Genomic DNA, 17,488 nt, shown 5'->3' on the forward strand with positions numbered 1-17,488 from the left:
CAGTCCATTTCAGTGTATTCAGTATTCATTTCAGTCAGTGCAGATTTCTCTTCCTTATTTTCTGCTTTCTCTCTCTCTCTCCCTCCGTGTTCGTATTTCCTCTTCCGTTGCGCACTCTCACAGGGGATTGCCACCACCTTGCTTCCCTTGTTGGGGGTTACCAAACTGGGGTGCGGAGGTTTGGTTCTTGGAAATGGGTAGTGTGTCTCTTGCCTTAGTTCGACACTTTTTGTCATAATGGCTAGCCTTTTGACAATGTTGACAATTCTTTTTAGGTACATTTTGCCATCCCGATTCAAGTGTGGATTGATTATTTCCTTGGGATTCACTAGCCCTATTTTGATTTTGATTTGAGTTTTGTGTGCCCTTACCCTATTACCCCTTCTGAGAAGATGCAACGAGAGCCCCCTCTATCGAGGGCGTGTTATGAGATTGATTGAGCAATTGTATGTAACGCAACAGCTGTCACTCAAACTCATAAAATGTGGGCATTTGAGGCTGTGAAATCACCTGCTGCACAAAATGGAAATATTATCTTGGCAGCTTGTTAAGGAACAGAGTAACCTGATTATCAGAGGACTTAGGAGCCCCAGTTGTTGAGAATTGGACGAGGAGATGCTAATATTCAGCCAACTTGACTTTCAAGTCATCCTTGTCTGTGATTTTGGAAATTTGGAGCTCATGATCCAAATTAATGTGAGGGATCCTATCCCGAGCTGCATAGTGATCAGTCAAGGGTGCCCAACACTCAGATGCTAAGTTGAAATGCTGAAGCTGAGAGTGAAACTCAGGCAACAAGGCCTGCATAAGCTCGACAATAGCGGAGGTGTTACGAGCCTTCCATGAGCGGATGACCTTGTATGGAACAAGAGCCAGATCAAGATGGGGTTCCAACCCCGGTACTAAATCCCATAGGTTCTGAGAGTCTAATACATGCCTCATCCAATTTGACCTAGTGGTGTAGTTTGACCCATTGAAATGAATCTTGTCATTAAATGCATGCTTGGTGGATGAGGAACTAGAGAGGTGTTTGGGAAGATGGATAGATGGAGGATAAGATGGTGGTGGTGATGGTGGATAAGGAGGTGCTTATCAGTACATGGTATCTATTGTTAGATAGTTGTTTTAGAGATGCTCATTAGTTTAGTGCTCAAATTTTAATGTTATTGTGTTTTCTCAAAATTTGATAAAAATATCTTAAGAAATTAGGGTCAAGTACAATTCAGCTTCAGGCTTTAAATCATACTTGGATCCTACTTTCCTACACATTTGTGTTTGACATATGGAAAAACTAATGCCTGCAAGTTTGGTTAGTTACATTCCATCTGTCCATCTGCCTCTTGATGCTTGTGGATATCATGGATAAATGGATCCCCAACTTTTGGAAGCCTGTTTGCTGAAAATGGCTAATGGGCTTTAGATCTCCATCAAGAACGATCTCATGGGGAAAGGGATGTAATTTGAACAAATGTTCAGCTAACAAATTAGCTAGTTTGTGGCTTTTTTCTGTTGTCTTAGATGTTGATATCGAACTGTCAGTAGTAGCATTAATCAGATACAATTATTACTTTCTTTTCCCTGGAGCTTAAATCAGATCATGTTCTGAATAGCAGAGAATTTTAAGTGTTGATAGTGTACTGTGATTGTACTCGATTGCATTGTTGTTAGTCTTTAGCAAAAGGACTGACTTGTTAGCAGTTGTATTGCAGGTTCACTTAGTGTTAAAATTATGATGGCAGAGGCTCTCAGTTCTTTAGACCTCAGACAAATGAGCATACAAACTCTTGGAGGAGGGGTTATTGCTTCACTGGTTAAGATGATGTCTGAAACTCTAGAAGCAAAAGGGGCAGCACTTAAGGCGCTAGAGAGTTTATCATGCCTTGGACCTAACAAGACATATCTTGCAGAGGCAGGAGCTGTTCCTCTTGTGTTAGAGCATTTGTTTTCAGGAAGCTCTCCGATGACTGTAAGGGAATCAGCAGGTGCTATACTAGAAAATCTGGTCCTGGCAGAGGGAGACAGGTTCTTGGTAGATGTACATGGCAATCCAATTGATCTAGGCAATACGATACAGAAACTTTTGATGGTACAGGAAAATTCCTCCAAATCATCAAAGTTACAGAAGCATGTGTTGCTTTCTTTGCTAGGTTTGGTTTCTTCAGATGCTGGTCATGAAAGTAGAAGATTAATCAAGGAGTTTCAAGGTGTTTCTAAGATTTTATCTCTTTTGGAGTATCCTGACCCTGAGATTAGAGATGCTGCAGTTCAGGTGGTGTATTGTGTAGCAAGTGATAATGCAGGAGAGATATCCTGCTTTCTACTCCAGAAAAGGTTGATAGGATTACTGGTGAGGTTACTCAATAATGCTACTAAACTTGAGATACAAGCAGCATCTGCAGGGATATTGGCAAGTCTTCCACTAGAGGAAAAGAAATTAACTGCAGATTTGATTGAAGTGAATGCCTTACCTGCAATTATGCATGTTCTCAGATATGGAGATCCCAAGTGCAAGGAAAGTGCAGCTGGAGCTTTGCTAAGATTCACATTACCATCAGATATGGAGTTGCAAAAGCGAGTGGTAGAACAAGGCATTTATCACATTCTGAAGGGTCTACTTAATTCTGGCACCCAGCTTGCTAAAGCAAGAGCTGCAAATGCCTTGCAGAATCTTTCTAAGAGCACCTTAGAGCTCTGTGTTCCTCCATCCTTCTCAGGATGCTTTCTTATGTTCAAAAAACCTCCATCACTTTGCAGAGTTCACCCTGGCCAATGTGGGGAGAAAACCACTTTCTGCCTTGTAGAATCAGAGGTTGTTCCTGACCTTGTTTCATTACTGAAAGAGTGGGACAGTGATGCTGCTGGTGCAGCTGTGGATGCACTTTCGACCTTGGTAACTGATGGGATATTGGAGAAGGGAGCAACACTTCTTCATGAAACAAAGGCTATTGAGTGTGTGCTAGCCTTGATATCACATGGTACAGACCTTTGCAAAGAGAAAGGATTAAACATGCTGCATCGCCTCTTCAAGATAAAGAAGCTAAGGGAGTACTATGGAAATCAAGCAAGGATACTTCTGGTTGACCTAGCAACAAATGGAAAACGTTCTGTTGCAAGACAGGCAGCTGAGGTTCTAGCTTTACTCCAGGTTATCCATGAAGCATCAACATACTTCTGATATAATGTGATTTGATATATAAACATCCTGTGCAGATCTATGCTACACACTGCATCTACATAAATGTGATGTGGTGTGGCGTGTAATATCTGCTTGAATTGTTAGTTTTTAGCTTTATACATGTAATGGCTTGTATCATTATTCTTAGTGGTGAAGCCCCCTGTTTTACCTTCTCTTTCTCCAGAAATAGGTCAAAACTATCTTGTAAATGTCAAGATGGACAGACTTCCAAGAGGAAGATGCTGTGAGGAGTGAGTGCCCGAAATTGGAAACAGAATTCTTTAGTTCTATGGAAGCCAGGTGAGCATTACAGCTTCTTTCCAACAGAGGAAGGTCCAGCATTTTCTCTCAGCTTCATTCTTCAATGTATTGCACTCATGACATTAAAATGGTTCCTTTATATTGAGAATGCACTTGAGGGAAGTTTAGAGTTGATAGCATCTACCAGGGAGAATTTGTAGGTGTAATCAATAGGAGTCTCTCATGTTTTTTCTTTTCCAATTCCACCAACTTATTGAAAGTTTCTTGCTCTTCCCTTCTCTCTGTTTCCCTAGCTTGGTTTTGTTGATCTTCCCTTACCATGTTTGCCTTTTCTTTCTTTGCTTCCCCTTTGTCCTCTTCAATAACCTCTTAAATAGTGTCAGTCTCCTTGGGCATCCCAGTAGATGCCAGCCTTTTTATCAGCTGTGTGGGTTGACACAAGGGGCTTGTCAAACCTATACCTAATAAGCTTGGTTGTGTGTATATTTTTGTTCATTAGGGTGATGTTATGTGCATGGGCCGTGCACAAATAGCTATCTGCATTATGTTTATGAGATAGTCCTCAATATCCTCTTGAAGGCAAGTCTAGGTACCTTATCTACCTCATGTTTGGTTGCCACTTGTTCCAACTTTTCGTCGTTAGCCTAAAAATGGTGCCTTTGATAAGTATATGAGTAGTCTTCTATGCCTTATTGATTCCCTAAGAGCATTGAGTTGCCGACTTTTGACTCTTTCGTGAATGGCTCTTTGCATGGGGAAATGCACCTCGCTTTCCCTTGCCTAGCTTGCTAGCCTTTGGGGCTTCGTCTGGTTGTGAGTGAATTAGAGGGCCTAAAGCGTATGAAGGTTTTGAATGTTTCTTTGCATGTGCAAATGCACCTTGCTTGCCTTACTTGCTTTCTAGCCTTTAGAGGTGTGGTTATACGTGATATAGACGGTCTTGAAGTTATAGAAGCTTTGGAAGCCTTCTTTGTGATGTGCCTAAGAGTAGCTATCCTAAGAAGCCTAAACATGCAAGGAGTGGCTTTAGGCATTAAACAAATTGATAGGATAAGACATCAAGAATTCAGACCCAACCCTGTCGGTTCATTCTTTTTGGAAGGCCCCTTAGTATGCCATCATGTATGCGTCTTAAATTGCTATAATATATGCAAAAAAGGTTCAATCATATATGAGTCTTAACTTGCTATAAGATATGCAAAAAAAAGGATCAGTTGAATGATTACATGCAAGTAGAATACCCTAAAATTACCTAGGAATCCTATACAGCTTAAATAAATAGAAAAATTGGAAAGGTACGTAGAAAGCATTTATCAACAAGCATTCGGATCTAATGGCATATACTAAGGGGGTTCCATTTCATTTGAATTGCCCTTAGCATACCATTAGGTTTGACTCCTATGATGCAACTAGGTGTGCAACAAACACATCAAGTAAACGTATGGAGTTTAAGGTTGCATACTCTTTTCCACGAGATCAAAGATGTGAAATGACTATGTCACTTTCATTTGTTTGACATCCACATGTATGAGATGCCGTGTAGCAAAAATTGGTTGCATGCATGCCAAAATTCATGATCAATCATTAACCACATTGGCAAGTGGCAACACAATTGATAATAGGTGACACACATGACATCATCTTCTCTTGCCATTGTGATATGTGATGCACGTGCTAGATTTCATCGTTGACTTTTCACATGGCGCACTCTAAAATTGTTGGTTGGGGTAAATTTCCAAAATTTTAGCAATAATACACCAACTCTCCTTGTTAGCCAAAGGTATGTGCAACTTTTGCAAGCATGGTTGACACTTTCATTGTCTTTAATTAGTTATCTTTTGCTTTTTAATACCTCAATTGAGTTTGACAAAATCAACTTAACACTATTCTTTGAACTTCTCTACCCAATCCAATGACAAGCTAAGGTGTTTTCCAATCAAATCAAAACCCTTGAGTTTCTTTGACTTGAAAAGCTTGAAAGATTATGAGCTTGGCATTAAATTGAATATTACTACACTAATGTCACATCTAAAGTTTATTGGAAAATTTCCATGCAAACCCAATGGCATGCTAAGGGGGCTCTAATAAAATTGGAACCTCTCTTAACGTGCCATCTAGCCTACGTCCATTGACTTTCTTGTGTATAATACCTTTGTTGTTCTTGGACTTGTAATGAATTAATAATTATGAATTTGGCAATATATGAGACATTATTGACCAAGTTTTGAGTTGTGAGATTTTCCTCATCTTAGAAGACCTTAATGTTGTATTATTGACATCATCCATGAAACCTATTGTTCGAAGTTCTCCACTGAGACTTGATGGTGTGCTAATGGAAGTTTTAATTAAACAAACTTGCTTTTGTATCATGTCTTTGTTGTTGTTTGACTTGAAATGAGTTAATAATTATAAACTTGGTGTTGCATGAAACATTATTGCCCAAATTCTGAGTTGTAAGGTTTTTTGTGTCCTCAATTTACAAGACTTCACTATTCATACAATGCTTGTGTGGGCAATTGATTTTGCTAACCAAACAAAAGAATTCAAAATTGTAGTCACTTTATTGCAAATTTATGAGATCAAGCTACCTTTGCTACTCAAATACCTAGAATTGTAGAATCTTCTTTGAGAGAATATTAGTAACATTGTGATGTAAATTATCTAAAAGTTTTGTTGATTAATTTCTTAGCCACTAATCCTATAAGCACTTCTAGTTGTGTGAAACGTTATTTCCCAAATTTTAAGCTATAAGACTTTTTGTGTCTTCTCCACCCAAGTTAATAAGACCTCACTATTAATATAATACTTGTGTTGGAGAATTGATTTTGCTAATTGAACTACAGGATTGAGAATTGAAATTGCGTTATTGCCAATTTGTAAGAGTAGGCCTCTTTTGCTTATTAGATATCTAGAATTGTCGAATCTTCTTCCTTTGAAAATTTTAGCAACATTGTGATGTAAGTCATCTAGTTTTCTTGATTAAATTCTTAACCACTAATGATGGAAGCACTTACAGTTATTTTATAGTTAGTTTAATAGAGTTTTGTGTTCTCAACTTTTGTCACTTCAACTAGACAGTGTGTCCTAAAGCCATGCCCAATTTGATTGTAACCTCTTTTAGCACACCATTGGGCCTAGGTCTAGATCCATTTCTATGTTGTTTTTAATGACGAGTCTATATTGAATGTATTACTAAGCCTTTTTCAACACATGCTTACATATGCCCTTTGATGGGTAGCTCACTTTGATATCAAAGTGGTTTATTTTCTAGTCAATTTGCACTAAATATGGACCCTTTGGTGTGCTTCTCACTTTGATATTATGGATCCCTTCAAAAATCATAACATTCGGAAAGAAATAATAGGGAGTGTCGAAGAGGACACACCAATTAAACAGATAATTTCTTTTCTTTGCAATGCTAAATATTCTCATCTTTTAAGGCATGAGTAATGTGCACTAGATCCTTTGATATAGAGTAAGTAAACTTAGCTAACATTTCTTACCATTAAGAGGTGTGGGACAAGTATAACAACTTGGTGGATGTTGATGAAGTTTTTTCGAATTCAAAGACCTTCATCCACTTTCCATTTGATGGCAAGGTGTACAACCAAAAGAGAATTGTCTAGGAAAGGCTATCTTAACTTGTTGAAGTTTGTAGACCTTTTGTAGAGAGTGCACGACACATTAGCAAAAGTACATTATATATGAGATGTTCTTGAGCTTTGTGTGCTTCTTATCTAACGAGAAGAACAAAATGATTCAACAAGTCTTCAAATAGCTAAAGTTGTTTGTTAGAGAATTGAGGATGTTTAGGAAAGAGAGATTATTATTGAGGGGACTCAAAATGAAAAGGAACTCTTTATGGAACTTGACAATGCAAACTTTAAAGAAGTCTACCTTGTGGAGGATTGCAAAAGCTTGTGAGAAAGAGGACTTTGTAGGTGACTCCAATAATCAGTTTTCCCTCTTGGACACATGCACCACAAACTTTGTGGAAGCTCAAGGTGCTTTGGGATTCTTCCTTGACAGGGCCAAAGACTGCTCTAAGTAGGAGTTTTCAAATCTTCAAAGAAAGGCTTAGAATCCAACAAATGGAAAGGAATATTGTTATTTTATCGAGTTGTGGAAGCTCAATGTACTTTGGGATTCTTCCTTGACAAAGCAAAAGACTACTCCAAGCATGAGTTTTCAAATCTTCAAAGAAACTCAGAACAAATGGGAAGGATCATTGATATTGTATTGACTTGGAAGAACAAGAACAAGGATCCATAAACTTTTGGCTTGATGACAAGCCAAAGAATGATGGTATTGAAGCTATTGTAAGCTCTATCCCTTCTTGAGATTTTTTCAATTAAGGGTTCTTTCTTATCAAGACCTAATCTAAGTCAAGTTGAGGTGTATGATGATGGGAGTTTTGTCTTGGTGTATTTGGTATTGATTAAAATTCGGAAAGGACTCTAATACCAATGCTCAAACTTGACACCATAAAGATCTAACACTATAAGTACACACTCTAGTTTGCTATTCCATTGTAGGCATTCGAAACTTTGTAGGGATTTTTGGTCTATGCTTGTTTGTTAGAGGATAAAGATGATGTGAGTGGAAGTAGCAAGAAGAAGAGACAACTTTTTGATTGACTTCTTTGCAAAGTAACATGATGAGAATCACATTGATTGTATACATCTTTCATCTTGTTGATGGGTATCTTCTTTATTGAAATCCCCAAAGTCTTATACATTTTCTTTACATGTTGGTGTGTGTTTGATGAAACTATATATTGAAGTTCTTTTCTATAGAAATTCGAACATCTCACATAGTGTCTTTTCTTTTGGTGACCTACAAACATACAATATTAAAGTAGAATGTTCTTGCTTGGTAATAGTATCCTTTTATGCATTGGATATTCCATATTAAGAATGGTCCATAATTCTCAATAAAGTATATGACATGCTTTAAAGAAATGTGCAACACACAAGAAAGAGAAAACTAGCTAGAAACATGTAAAAAATATAAGCTTAAGTTGAATGACAAAGTACCTACCAAATAGAGTATAATATTATTTTTTGGACCATGATTTCACAATTGTAATTACTAGACTTTTTATTATTTTCAAATTAGACACTTGAAGCTTTACTTTGAGTCTCTTGCATGTCGTATATCCGTGTTCATGAGAGCAATGCTTACCTCTTCCATTTTTCATTATTTTAATATTTATACCTCATCTAGTTTTATTACAAAAATAAAATGTCCATGTCTGTTCTTTGTAGAAATCTTATTAGCATGAAACATTGCCATTTGTACTCTCAAGATTCACCCAACCATTATTATACTCATTGTATTGAATATATGTACATTGATTTTTTCTTTGTTAGTTTGAGAGGCAAACAAACTTTAAAAAATGTACCAACACTTAAATGGATCTATAAACAAACATAGAAAACACCAGAACTGCTATATTGGAATCGGTTATGTGCTTGTAGTCACCTAAAATCTTCATGATTGCCAAAATTTGTTGATATCTCTCTTTTATAATGACTAGTCTAGGAAGAGCAAAAGCATGTGGATCATTTTACCATAGATTCTTTACCACCACTAGTTACCCCTAATTTGTCATACATGCTTCCATAATTTAATTTGGTTAGACTTAATCTTGAAAATCCTAGCTTATCTCCTTCCACACATTTCATTGTGACGAATGGGATCCCTAATCAAATTTGATAATTTCTTATCTATTTTGACATGTTACTTGTCTTTTGAAATGCATATATTTAAAGCTAATGTATGTTGTACCACTTTTTATTATTTGCTTCAAGTTATCATTCTTTGCTGACAAATTTTCAAGGCTTTTAAATTGCCTTTGTCTTAGTTTGAATCCAACATAAGTCATTGAGGCCCTCAATTTAGCTAAATGTGTTTTTATTTTTGGTTTATTTGTTTAAGTTTTGCTACTTATATCTTCAATGATTTCAACTTTGTCTTTACCTTTGCCAACTCACTTGCTTCTAGCATGTATTTTTTTCTCCCAAGCATGATGGCTCTAATAAACCATTTTCCTTACCTTATGAATTTTAATTTTGTGTCAAGTTTGCAAATGTTAAAAAAATCTACGCAAACCACTATTTCCATAGCCAAAAATCTAATTGTCTCATGAAGTGTGAAATTTATATTGCTTATATGTTGATGTAGTGGATATACCACTCCATCTACCCAAAGATCAATATACTTTGTGCCTTGATCTCTTAATCTTTCAGCTTCAACTTGATTGGTACAAACATGTGGTTCCTTCCTCTCCATGTGGAATACGGTTCTTCCATCGTGGTGTGAATATGACTGTTCCTTTTTCTTAAAGCCTCATATCCACCTCTTTAGGTAGAAAGAGAAAGGATTGCAATAATTGGTCATCACTTTCTCAGCACTTATTTCACATATTATATACACAAATAGAAAGAGACATGTTAAAAATATTAAAAACATAAATAGAAATAGAAACAAAGGATTCAAATGTAAATGAGGGCTCTCTCTGAATAGTGGGTACCTAGATTTAGAAAGGATTTCTCTTAGTAATCCAAATAACAACTTTAAGTATATCACTCATAACCTTCTGTTGAGAGAGAGAGAGAGAGAGAGAGAGAGAGAGAGAGAGAGAGAGAGAGAGAGAGAGAGAGAGAGAGAGAGAGAGAGAGAGAGAGAGAGAGAGAGAGAGAGAGAGAGAGAGAGAGAGAGAGAGAGAGAGAGAGAGAGAGAGAGAGAGAGAGAGAGAGAGAGAGAGAGAGAGAGAGAGAGAGAGATGATGATGATGATGATGATGATGATGATGTAATAATTAGCTATTAGGACTTCTAAAACTGTCTACAAAATGAAGCAAGCCTTAAACTCCCCCCAACAACGGGCAAGGAGTTCTCCCCTTGAAAATGAGGCAAAGTTGGGCTCACACAAGCGAAGGAGGGGGAAAACCTAGCTTGGGATATTCACCCCCTTACTTGTGGCCCCAACTAAAATGAGAGCATGTCCCCTTCTTTGTTCACTCAAGGTGCTCACCAACCCACTTGCTTAGCTACGTGCAATCCGACAGGAAGCCCAAGGCCATTGCGACCATGCTCAAGTGTGATATGAGTGTTACCCCATAGTGCTCCTTGGAGAGCCCAATCCTTAGAGGCCTACCTCCCACTTATACCCACCCCCATGATAGAGCTTGGAGCCCTCTCCAAAATACAAAGTGAATAAGTGCTCCTAGTAGTTCAAATAATGTCTTGAATAGTTTCTTGCTTCATACAAACAAAATGATACCTCAAGCTTCTTTGAATGATACATATAAATGCACATGAAAAGAGAATTGGTGAGAAGAGAAAGGAATAAATAAAAATAAAATAGTGAGAAAGTTGAATCCCAAAAATTAAAAGGAATCAAGACTCAAAAACCCTACTTTTGGGGTCCTATTAAATATTTTGGGAATTCGACTATCGAATATAAATGAAAAGGGAAGAGAAAGAAAATAGGGAGATGTCAGTGTTATTTAAGGGTAATGTGGCCCTCAAGTTAAATTTTTTAAAAATCAATGAGATGAGATTCTTTCCCTTTTTTATCTAGTTAGGATGTGATTACAAAATTGATCAAATTTTTATGGAGGCAATTTGACACTTTTGGGCCTAGTGGTCAAGTTGCTAGTGGATGGCACACCCAATGAACTCTAGTTCTTGCTCATGAATACAAAATCTTATTGAACCGATGAATGCTTGCTTTAAGGAGATTATGCAATCTCTTTGGAATCCTTCAACCTCTTCCACTCTCGTTGGATGACCTATGCAAAGGCCAACTTCTTAGGGAGAAAATTTATATAAGGCAAACTTAATGCTAACTCACTAGATAGGAATAGTGTGGAAGATAAGTTGAAGAGGCATAGAACCTGAAACATAGCCAATAATATTGCATGCCATCTTTAGGATATTCTTTTACAAGCAATAACATCTCTAACCTCAAGGGGTATCCTTTTATTGATTGATGCATAGCTTTCCTACAATTCAAGTTGATTAACACTCTAACCATATTACTTTTTAAGGATTGCGATTGTAAAGCCATCCAAAACAAACCAATGTTAGAACATGAAGTCCATGTTTATACAAACTAGTAGAAACACTTTTATCAAGTCAAGGTAGTTTGTTGACCTACTTGAAGATGCATATTGTTCTTTCTACATGATTTTCCCCACATTTTATTTGCCACATCATAATTTAATACTTGAAGTTTTCCCTAAAATTTCTTGTGTTTATCTATTAGGATGGTTGTTCTTGCATGTTAGCCAATTGCAAAGGACTTGTATCCCATAATGTGCTAGATAAACTTTTTCATTAAGACCCTTATAACGTCCATCAAAACATGGTAGATTTGACATTCTTGTATTCTCTGCCATGAGTGATGTCATTGCCTCCTTCCTTCGTACAATCTCCATTGCCCTTGGTTGCATATTCGCCTTTGATGGCCTTGGGAGTCTCTTCCCTCAAATGAGTGAGCATGGCTAACTTTGGCTATATCTTCCTTGATATGCATAGCTCAATATATTAGAAAATGTTGCCTTACCATTTTCAAACTTGATGGAAAGCTTGAATTGAAAAGTTAGCCTCACTCACTCACACACACTCTCTCATCAAAACATGATCCTAACTGTTATAGGTTTAAATCCTTGTAGTGTTTCAAACAACGCCTTTCCTTTCCTGCGTTTTTTGCGCGTTCTGAAGCTCGAGTTTAGCCGACATGCAGTCTCTTCATGCCTCACCTCCTCATGACTCACCTCTTCTTTCACTTCAAAGAGACAAGAGGGGAAAAAGGAAAGCCAAGTAGAGGAAGAAAGAGAGAACAAGAGAGAGGAGAACAAGAGGAAGAAGAAGCAAAGGGAGGAGACAACAAGCAGCAAGCAAGCATCAAGGGAGAGTAACTCACTAAGGAGAGGAAAAAGGAGAAGGAAGAAGCGCCACCACCCACAACACCAAACACCCAAGGTGAGTCCTCTCTCTCTCTCTCTCTCTCTCTCTCTCTCTCTCTCTCTCTCTCTCTCTCTCTCTCTCTCTCTCTCTCTGTGTATTAGGATCTATGATTGAACTTTTTATAGCACAAAGAAATCATGAATGGCGGTCGTCAGATTGAAATCAGCCGACTGAGCGCGTTTGCCAGCGCATCTACATTTCAGTACAGACGCAGGGATAGACGCGAAGCTATGTTTTCTGTCATTGCATCTGTGGCCGCGTCTCATAACGCGTGTATTCTGCGTCTGAGACGCGAGAATACACGCGCTCTGCACAGAAGAAGCTTTGACTTCAGAGTTGCGTCTCCAGGCACGTGTATCCTGCATGTGAGACGCAGGAATACACGCGCCCTGCCCAGAAGCTTTGACTTCAAAGTCGCGTCTCCAGGCGCGTGTATTTTGTATTCCACACACGAGGATACACGCGCGCCCAGAAGCATTGACTCTAGAATCGCATCATCTGAGAGCGCGTTTATGCCGCATCTCAGATGCGGATATACATGCACTCTGACAAGAGGGTTGACTTTAGGGATGCGTTTGAGAGTGCATCTATCTTGCATTTTAGACGCAATTATACACGCGCCAGCCAGCTCTAATAAAAAACAAATTTTTATTTCTGAAATTGTACGAATTTATCTTTTTCCTGTGTTTTTTTTGCAGATGTCGCATCCTGGTTCATCTAGCAATGACCCAGATTTGGATCGCATGAATGATACATTGAGCTTGTTCGGCAGAGGGGTCAATGCATTTTTTGGAGGTTTTCCTAGTAAGGAAGACTTCATGGGAGAGATGACTAGACACCTTGGCCGCGCTCCCACAGCAGATGAGGTGTTCAACGTCATGTCTGGAATGCCTCTGACGTCTTTGTTTGGCACTGCTTCCCAAACACCAAATATCCAAACTCCAATTGCAGGTACTCCACGTGCAGCACCTGTACATGCATCGGCTGAAGCACAAGCATCAGCCGATGCACGTGCATTTTCACAAGCACATGCATCCAGCGAGGCAGAGGGTAGTCGATAGAGAGGGAGGAGGGAGAGTCAAGGGGGAGGATTAGGCTTGTGTGGGGGTTGCCTAGGAGGTGGCAAGCGATCACCCTCACCAAAAGATCACATAGAGGAGCCCGTACGCCAATACTATAGAGTTACAGATATTGGTGGCATCTTCCATGATGATGAAGGAAGGGATGTAATGGCATACATGAGGAGTGTCGTGCATGCGACGTATAAAGATTGTTTCGTTTACTTCAAGAATCAGAAAAGCGGCTTGTGGCAGGAGGTGTTGAGGGCAGTCCATAGGAGGTACCCAAATCCTGAGGGTCAGTGATTCTCGGATGATTGGGGACGCACAAAAGTGAGAGATTTTGCTTCAAAACAAAAGATCCTACCTCATGACATGCGCCAGGGAGTCACTGCGGAGACAGGAGGAGAGGCGTGGAGCCTATAGCCAACCACCTATGTGCCACCACATGGAGTGGAAGAAAGCCAAGAAGAAAGTAGTAGAGAAAGTGAAGAGTCGCCAGCAGGCAGAGGCGCGACACATCCAAATGGAAACCATGGGATCGTCGCATTACAGATCGGGTGACAGAGAGTCGTGGGAGGCAGAGTTTGTAAGTATATTTTGATTTCTAGTTTTTTAAAATTTATATTTCTTTCAATTCTTTATATAATTTGTTCTAATACATTGTGTCTCATAATTGTTTGTATATATCATAATTGTTTTGCAGACTATTATCGTTGGTAGGATACCTACTCCTAGAGAGGTAGGTTACCATTGAGGCCATAACCGCGCAACCACATGGCTTCACTTCTATGAGGAGGGTCTCATCACTGAGGAGCAATACAACCGGGCTATGAGGATTCGACAGCCAGAGGAGATATGTTTTTCTTACTTTCCTATTAAAAGTATAGCTAATTATAACTTTTTCTTTGCAATTGTACGTAAGCAACCTTGATCTTTTGTGTGTGTAGGCGAACCCTGATGTGGAGCATAGCGAGGATGGGGATAGCGACGCTAGTAGCCATGGTGGTGCTAGTGAAGATGTTTCTTCTTCAAATTCGTAGAGGAGCACCATACCTCGTCTATGGCCTTGTTTTCTTGTATATCTATTATCCATCTTTGAGCCTAGTGCTTGCGGCCATGCTTTAGGTCGCAAGCACTTAAACTCCCCATGTAAATGCGCTTTATCTATAATGAATATATGGATTTTTGTTTTCAATTCTCATGCTTTCAGATCCATTGTGTTTTTTCCAAATGCACAATTTGATGTATGGAAGGGGGAAAAAAAACCAGAGTGGTTTTTTTTTTTCAGTTCTATTTTTCGTGTCTATTTGCGTGTCTAAATTGCAGAAAACGCGGGTTTATAAATGCGCCTAAAATGCAGAGTACACGCACTCATACACACGCTACATAATTCAAATTTAAAAAAATAAATTAAATATCATTTAAAAAAAAAAGGAGATTTTTGGTTTTGCGTTCGCGTCTATCGGCGCTTGTAAAAGGGCGTCTATGGGCGTTTCTATATGCTCGTCTAATTTTCCATCTAGACGTGTTGGTAGACGCACAAAAGAAATTAAATAAATAAAAATTTTGATTTTTTAATTCACTTGTATTCACGCGTGTATATGTGCGTCTATTTCTGTGTGTAAATTTCTTCATACATGCGACTATAGATGCGAGTTTGTAGACGCGCAAATAGACGGTGGGTAGATGCGCCCATAAGATTTTCTCTCAATTCAAAAATCGCGTCTAAAAGTGCATCTAAGAGGCCTTTTTGTTGTAGTGGGTGTGTTTTGAAATTTGGAGCATCTTGACAGCCTAGAGCATTTGAGTGTGCTTGAGAACTCTTTATGTTCTAAGATATTTATTGAAGAAAATAAAGATATGTTTGAGATCTCGAAAGCAAGAAAGGAAGATAGTGCTTGTGATGACCTCATGAGCTTTCTAGATGAGATCGTAGAAGAGTTTGTTGAGGATAGCCATAAGGTTGAGAGAAGAAAGGAAAATGCTCCTAGTATATGACTAGAAGTCTCCTTAAAAAGGTTGAGCACAGGGGGAGGGCTTGGAAATTGGAAGGTTAGAAGATGAAGTTCAAGATTTTGATTTGTTTATTGTTGAGATTAATGTTGTTGAGTGTAGTAATGAGATTTTGGATATATAAACTACTCAAGAGAGTATTGAGGTTGAGGTTTTTGACTCTTTGTGTGACGTTGTTGTGGGTTGTAACTTGATGGAGTCTTGTTTCGTAGCTTGTGAGTTGCTTGATGATGGTTTGAGTTGTGAACAGATTCTTAAAGAGGTTCCTATTTGTATTGAGATTATTGTTGGTTGTGTTTTGATTCCCAAAGTGACTTCTATTGTGATCTTTGACTTTATTTTCAATCTTTTCGACTTTTTGCCAATTGGACTTGAAGAAATTTAAACCATTAAATAGAGGAAGTCTCGAGCAAAATAGTTCAAGGATTGTAACACGACGCTTTCTTGGATTGACAAGGATTGTAGCCATCCTTCACAGAAGTTACCACACGCGAACGCGAGTCATGGGCCATAAGTTGAAATTGACCAAACCCATTTAAAACTTAGTAAAAGCTTTAGAAAGAAAAAGAAGAAGAAGAGAAAAACGACGATGACAGGCTGCCCCCTCAGCTTAATTTGAAAAAATGGCGCATGATGATCCCAATTTTGGAGTTCGTGATTGTTGAAGAAAAAGTGTGAAATCTCCTTTTGTATCACAATAGATAACTCCAGCAATATCCCCCTCTTCTCAGTTCATCGAGAGGCTTAGATTGAAGCAAGATCATGCGAGAACCAGGCGAATCAGTCATGGCATCTATGGTAGCCTCTTTGGACGTCAAAGAGGAAATCGCCAGCATATCAGATTGCATCTTGAAAGCTTCCAGATTGTTGACTTGCCAAGATACCCTCCATAAAGAACTCTTCTTCTTGGCCACAACCCTTGTTCTTCAATTTAGCTATAAATACGAGGCATGAGGAGCCGCTAAAGGGCAATCCAAGCAAGAAAGGAGAGGCCCTTCTCAAGAGTATAGAGCAAGAGAAAGTGGGGCAAGAGAAGTGTGAGGATGGGAATTCTCATCATGAAGACAAGGAGGGTACTCCGCAAGCTCTTGGAATTGAATCCTCTATCCCTTCTACCCTACTTTCCAGTGGCATCAAGACTCTTCTCGATTTTTCTAAAATTCTAGTGATCGCCAACCCCCATCAATCCAATTGCAACAACCCCAAGCTCTCTTTCCAAAAATCCCTTCTATGATCTCGCGATTAAAGACCATGGCCCCAAAGAAGAAAGTTATGAAGGTCGCGGAGGGAAGAGCTACCAGTAATGCTGCGGACACAATTATTACAAATGGAGTGACGAGCACTGGGATTACAAACGAAGCTGTGATTGAATACCATCAACTAAGCCCTCGTCATGGATTCCCAGGTATTATATTTTTATAAAAAAGGCAGCTAGCAAGCCAACATCCCATGAAGTTGCAACAAAAGCTACATTCGTAAAATAGGAATTTATTCATTTCCTACATATAATCCTTTAAAGAAATTCTTAACTGCAAATTCCAAGGGTAACTTTGGGTTTGTACAAGATGAATCTAAGCGAGTACAAGGAAGGTATTGTGTCCCTAAGAGACTCAATATTTTTTATTTGTATTGATCTAACCAAACCTCTGATGGATAATCATGGACGCTAATTCTCGGTATAAAAGACCTTGTGATGAAATTGTCGAAAGAATACTTTTTTGTAATAAAACTAACCAAGATTTCTTATATCGTGGGCAAGGACCCATGAAACTCTAAGGGAGTTATTCTCAAAAATAAAATTTTTGTTTAGATTCAGTCTAAACTAGATCTCAAGGAAGGGGAAATCCGAGAAGACTATTGGAAGGTATTGCCACTTACGCTAAGTTTTGCCTTGACATTATTATTTTTAGAAAGAAATATTTTTCTTGGAAATAACTTTGTTGAAAGTTTATGTTTAATGCAATGTTCTTGATGGCGCTAGACCTCCCCAAGGCTAGGTG

The 17,488-nt window shown here is 38.6% G+C and overlaps 1 protein-coding gene across 1 annotated transcript in view; it reads left to right on the forward strand.

Moving 5' to 3' along the window:
* Positions 1 to 3,330, forward strand: part of LOC148040394 (U-box domain-containing protein 43-like) — a 30,286-nt gene extending 26,956 nt beyond the window's left edge. The window contains exon 3 of the mRNA XM_087699138.1: positions 1,710 to 3,330. Within this exon, the coding sequence (XP_087555264.1) occupies positions 1,710 to 3,175 (1,466 nt within the window). The 3' untranslated portion in view covers positions 3,176 to 3,330. The remainder of the gene's footprint in view (positions 1 to 1,709) is intronic.
* The last annotated feature ends 14,158 nt before the right edge of the window (positions 3,331 to 17,488 follow it).

This window comes from Lygodium microphyllum, chromosome 2 (assembly GCF_053477565.2).
Source record: "Lygodium microphyllum isolate KBCC chromosome 2, Lygodium_microphyllum_v1.1.10, whole genome shotgun sequence".
In the NCBI taxonomy this organism is placed as follows: domain Eukaryota; kingdom Viridiplantae; phylum Streptophyta; class Polypodiopsida; order Schizaeales; family Lygodiaceae; genus Lygodium; species Lygodium microphyllum.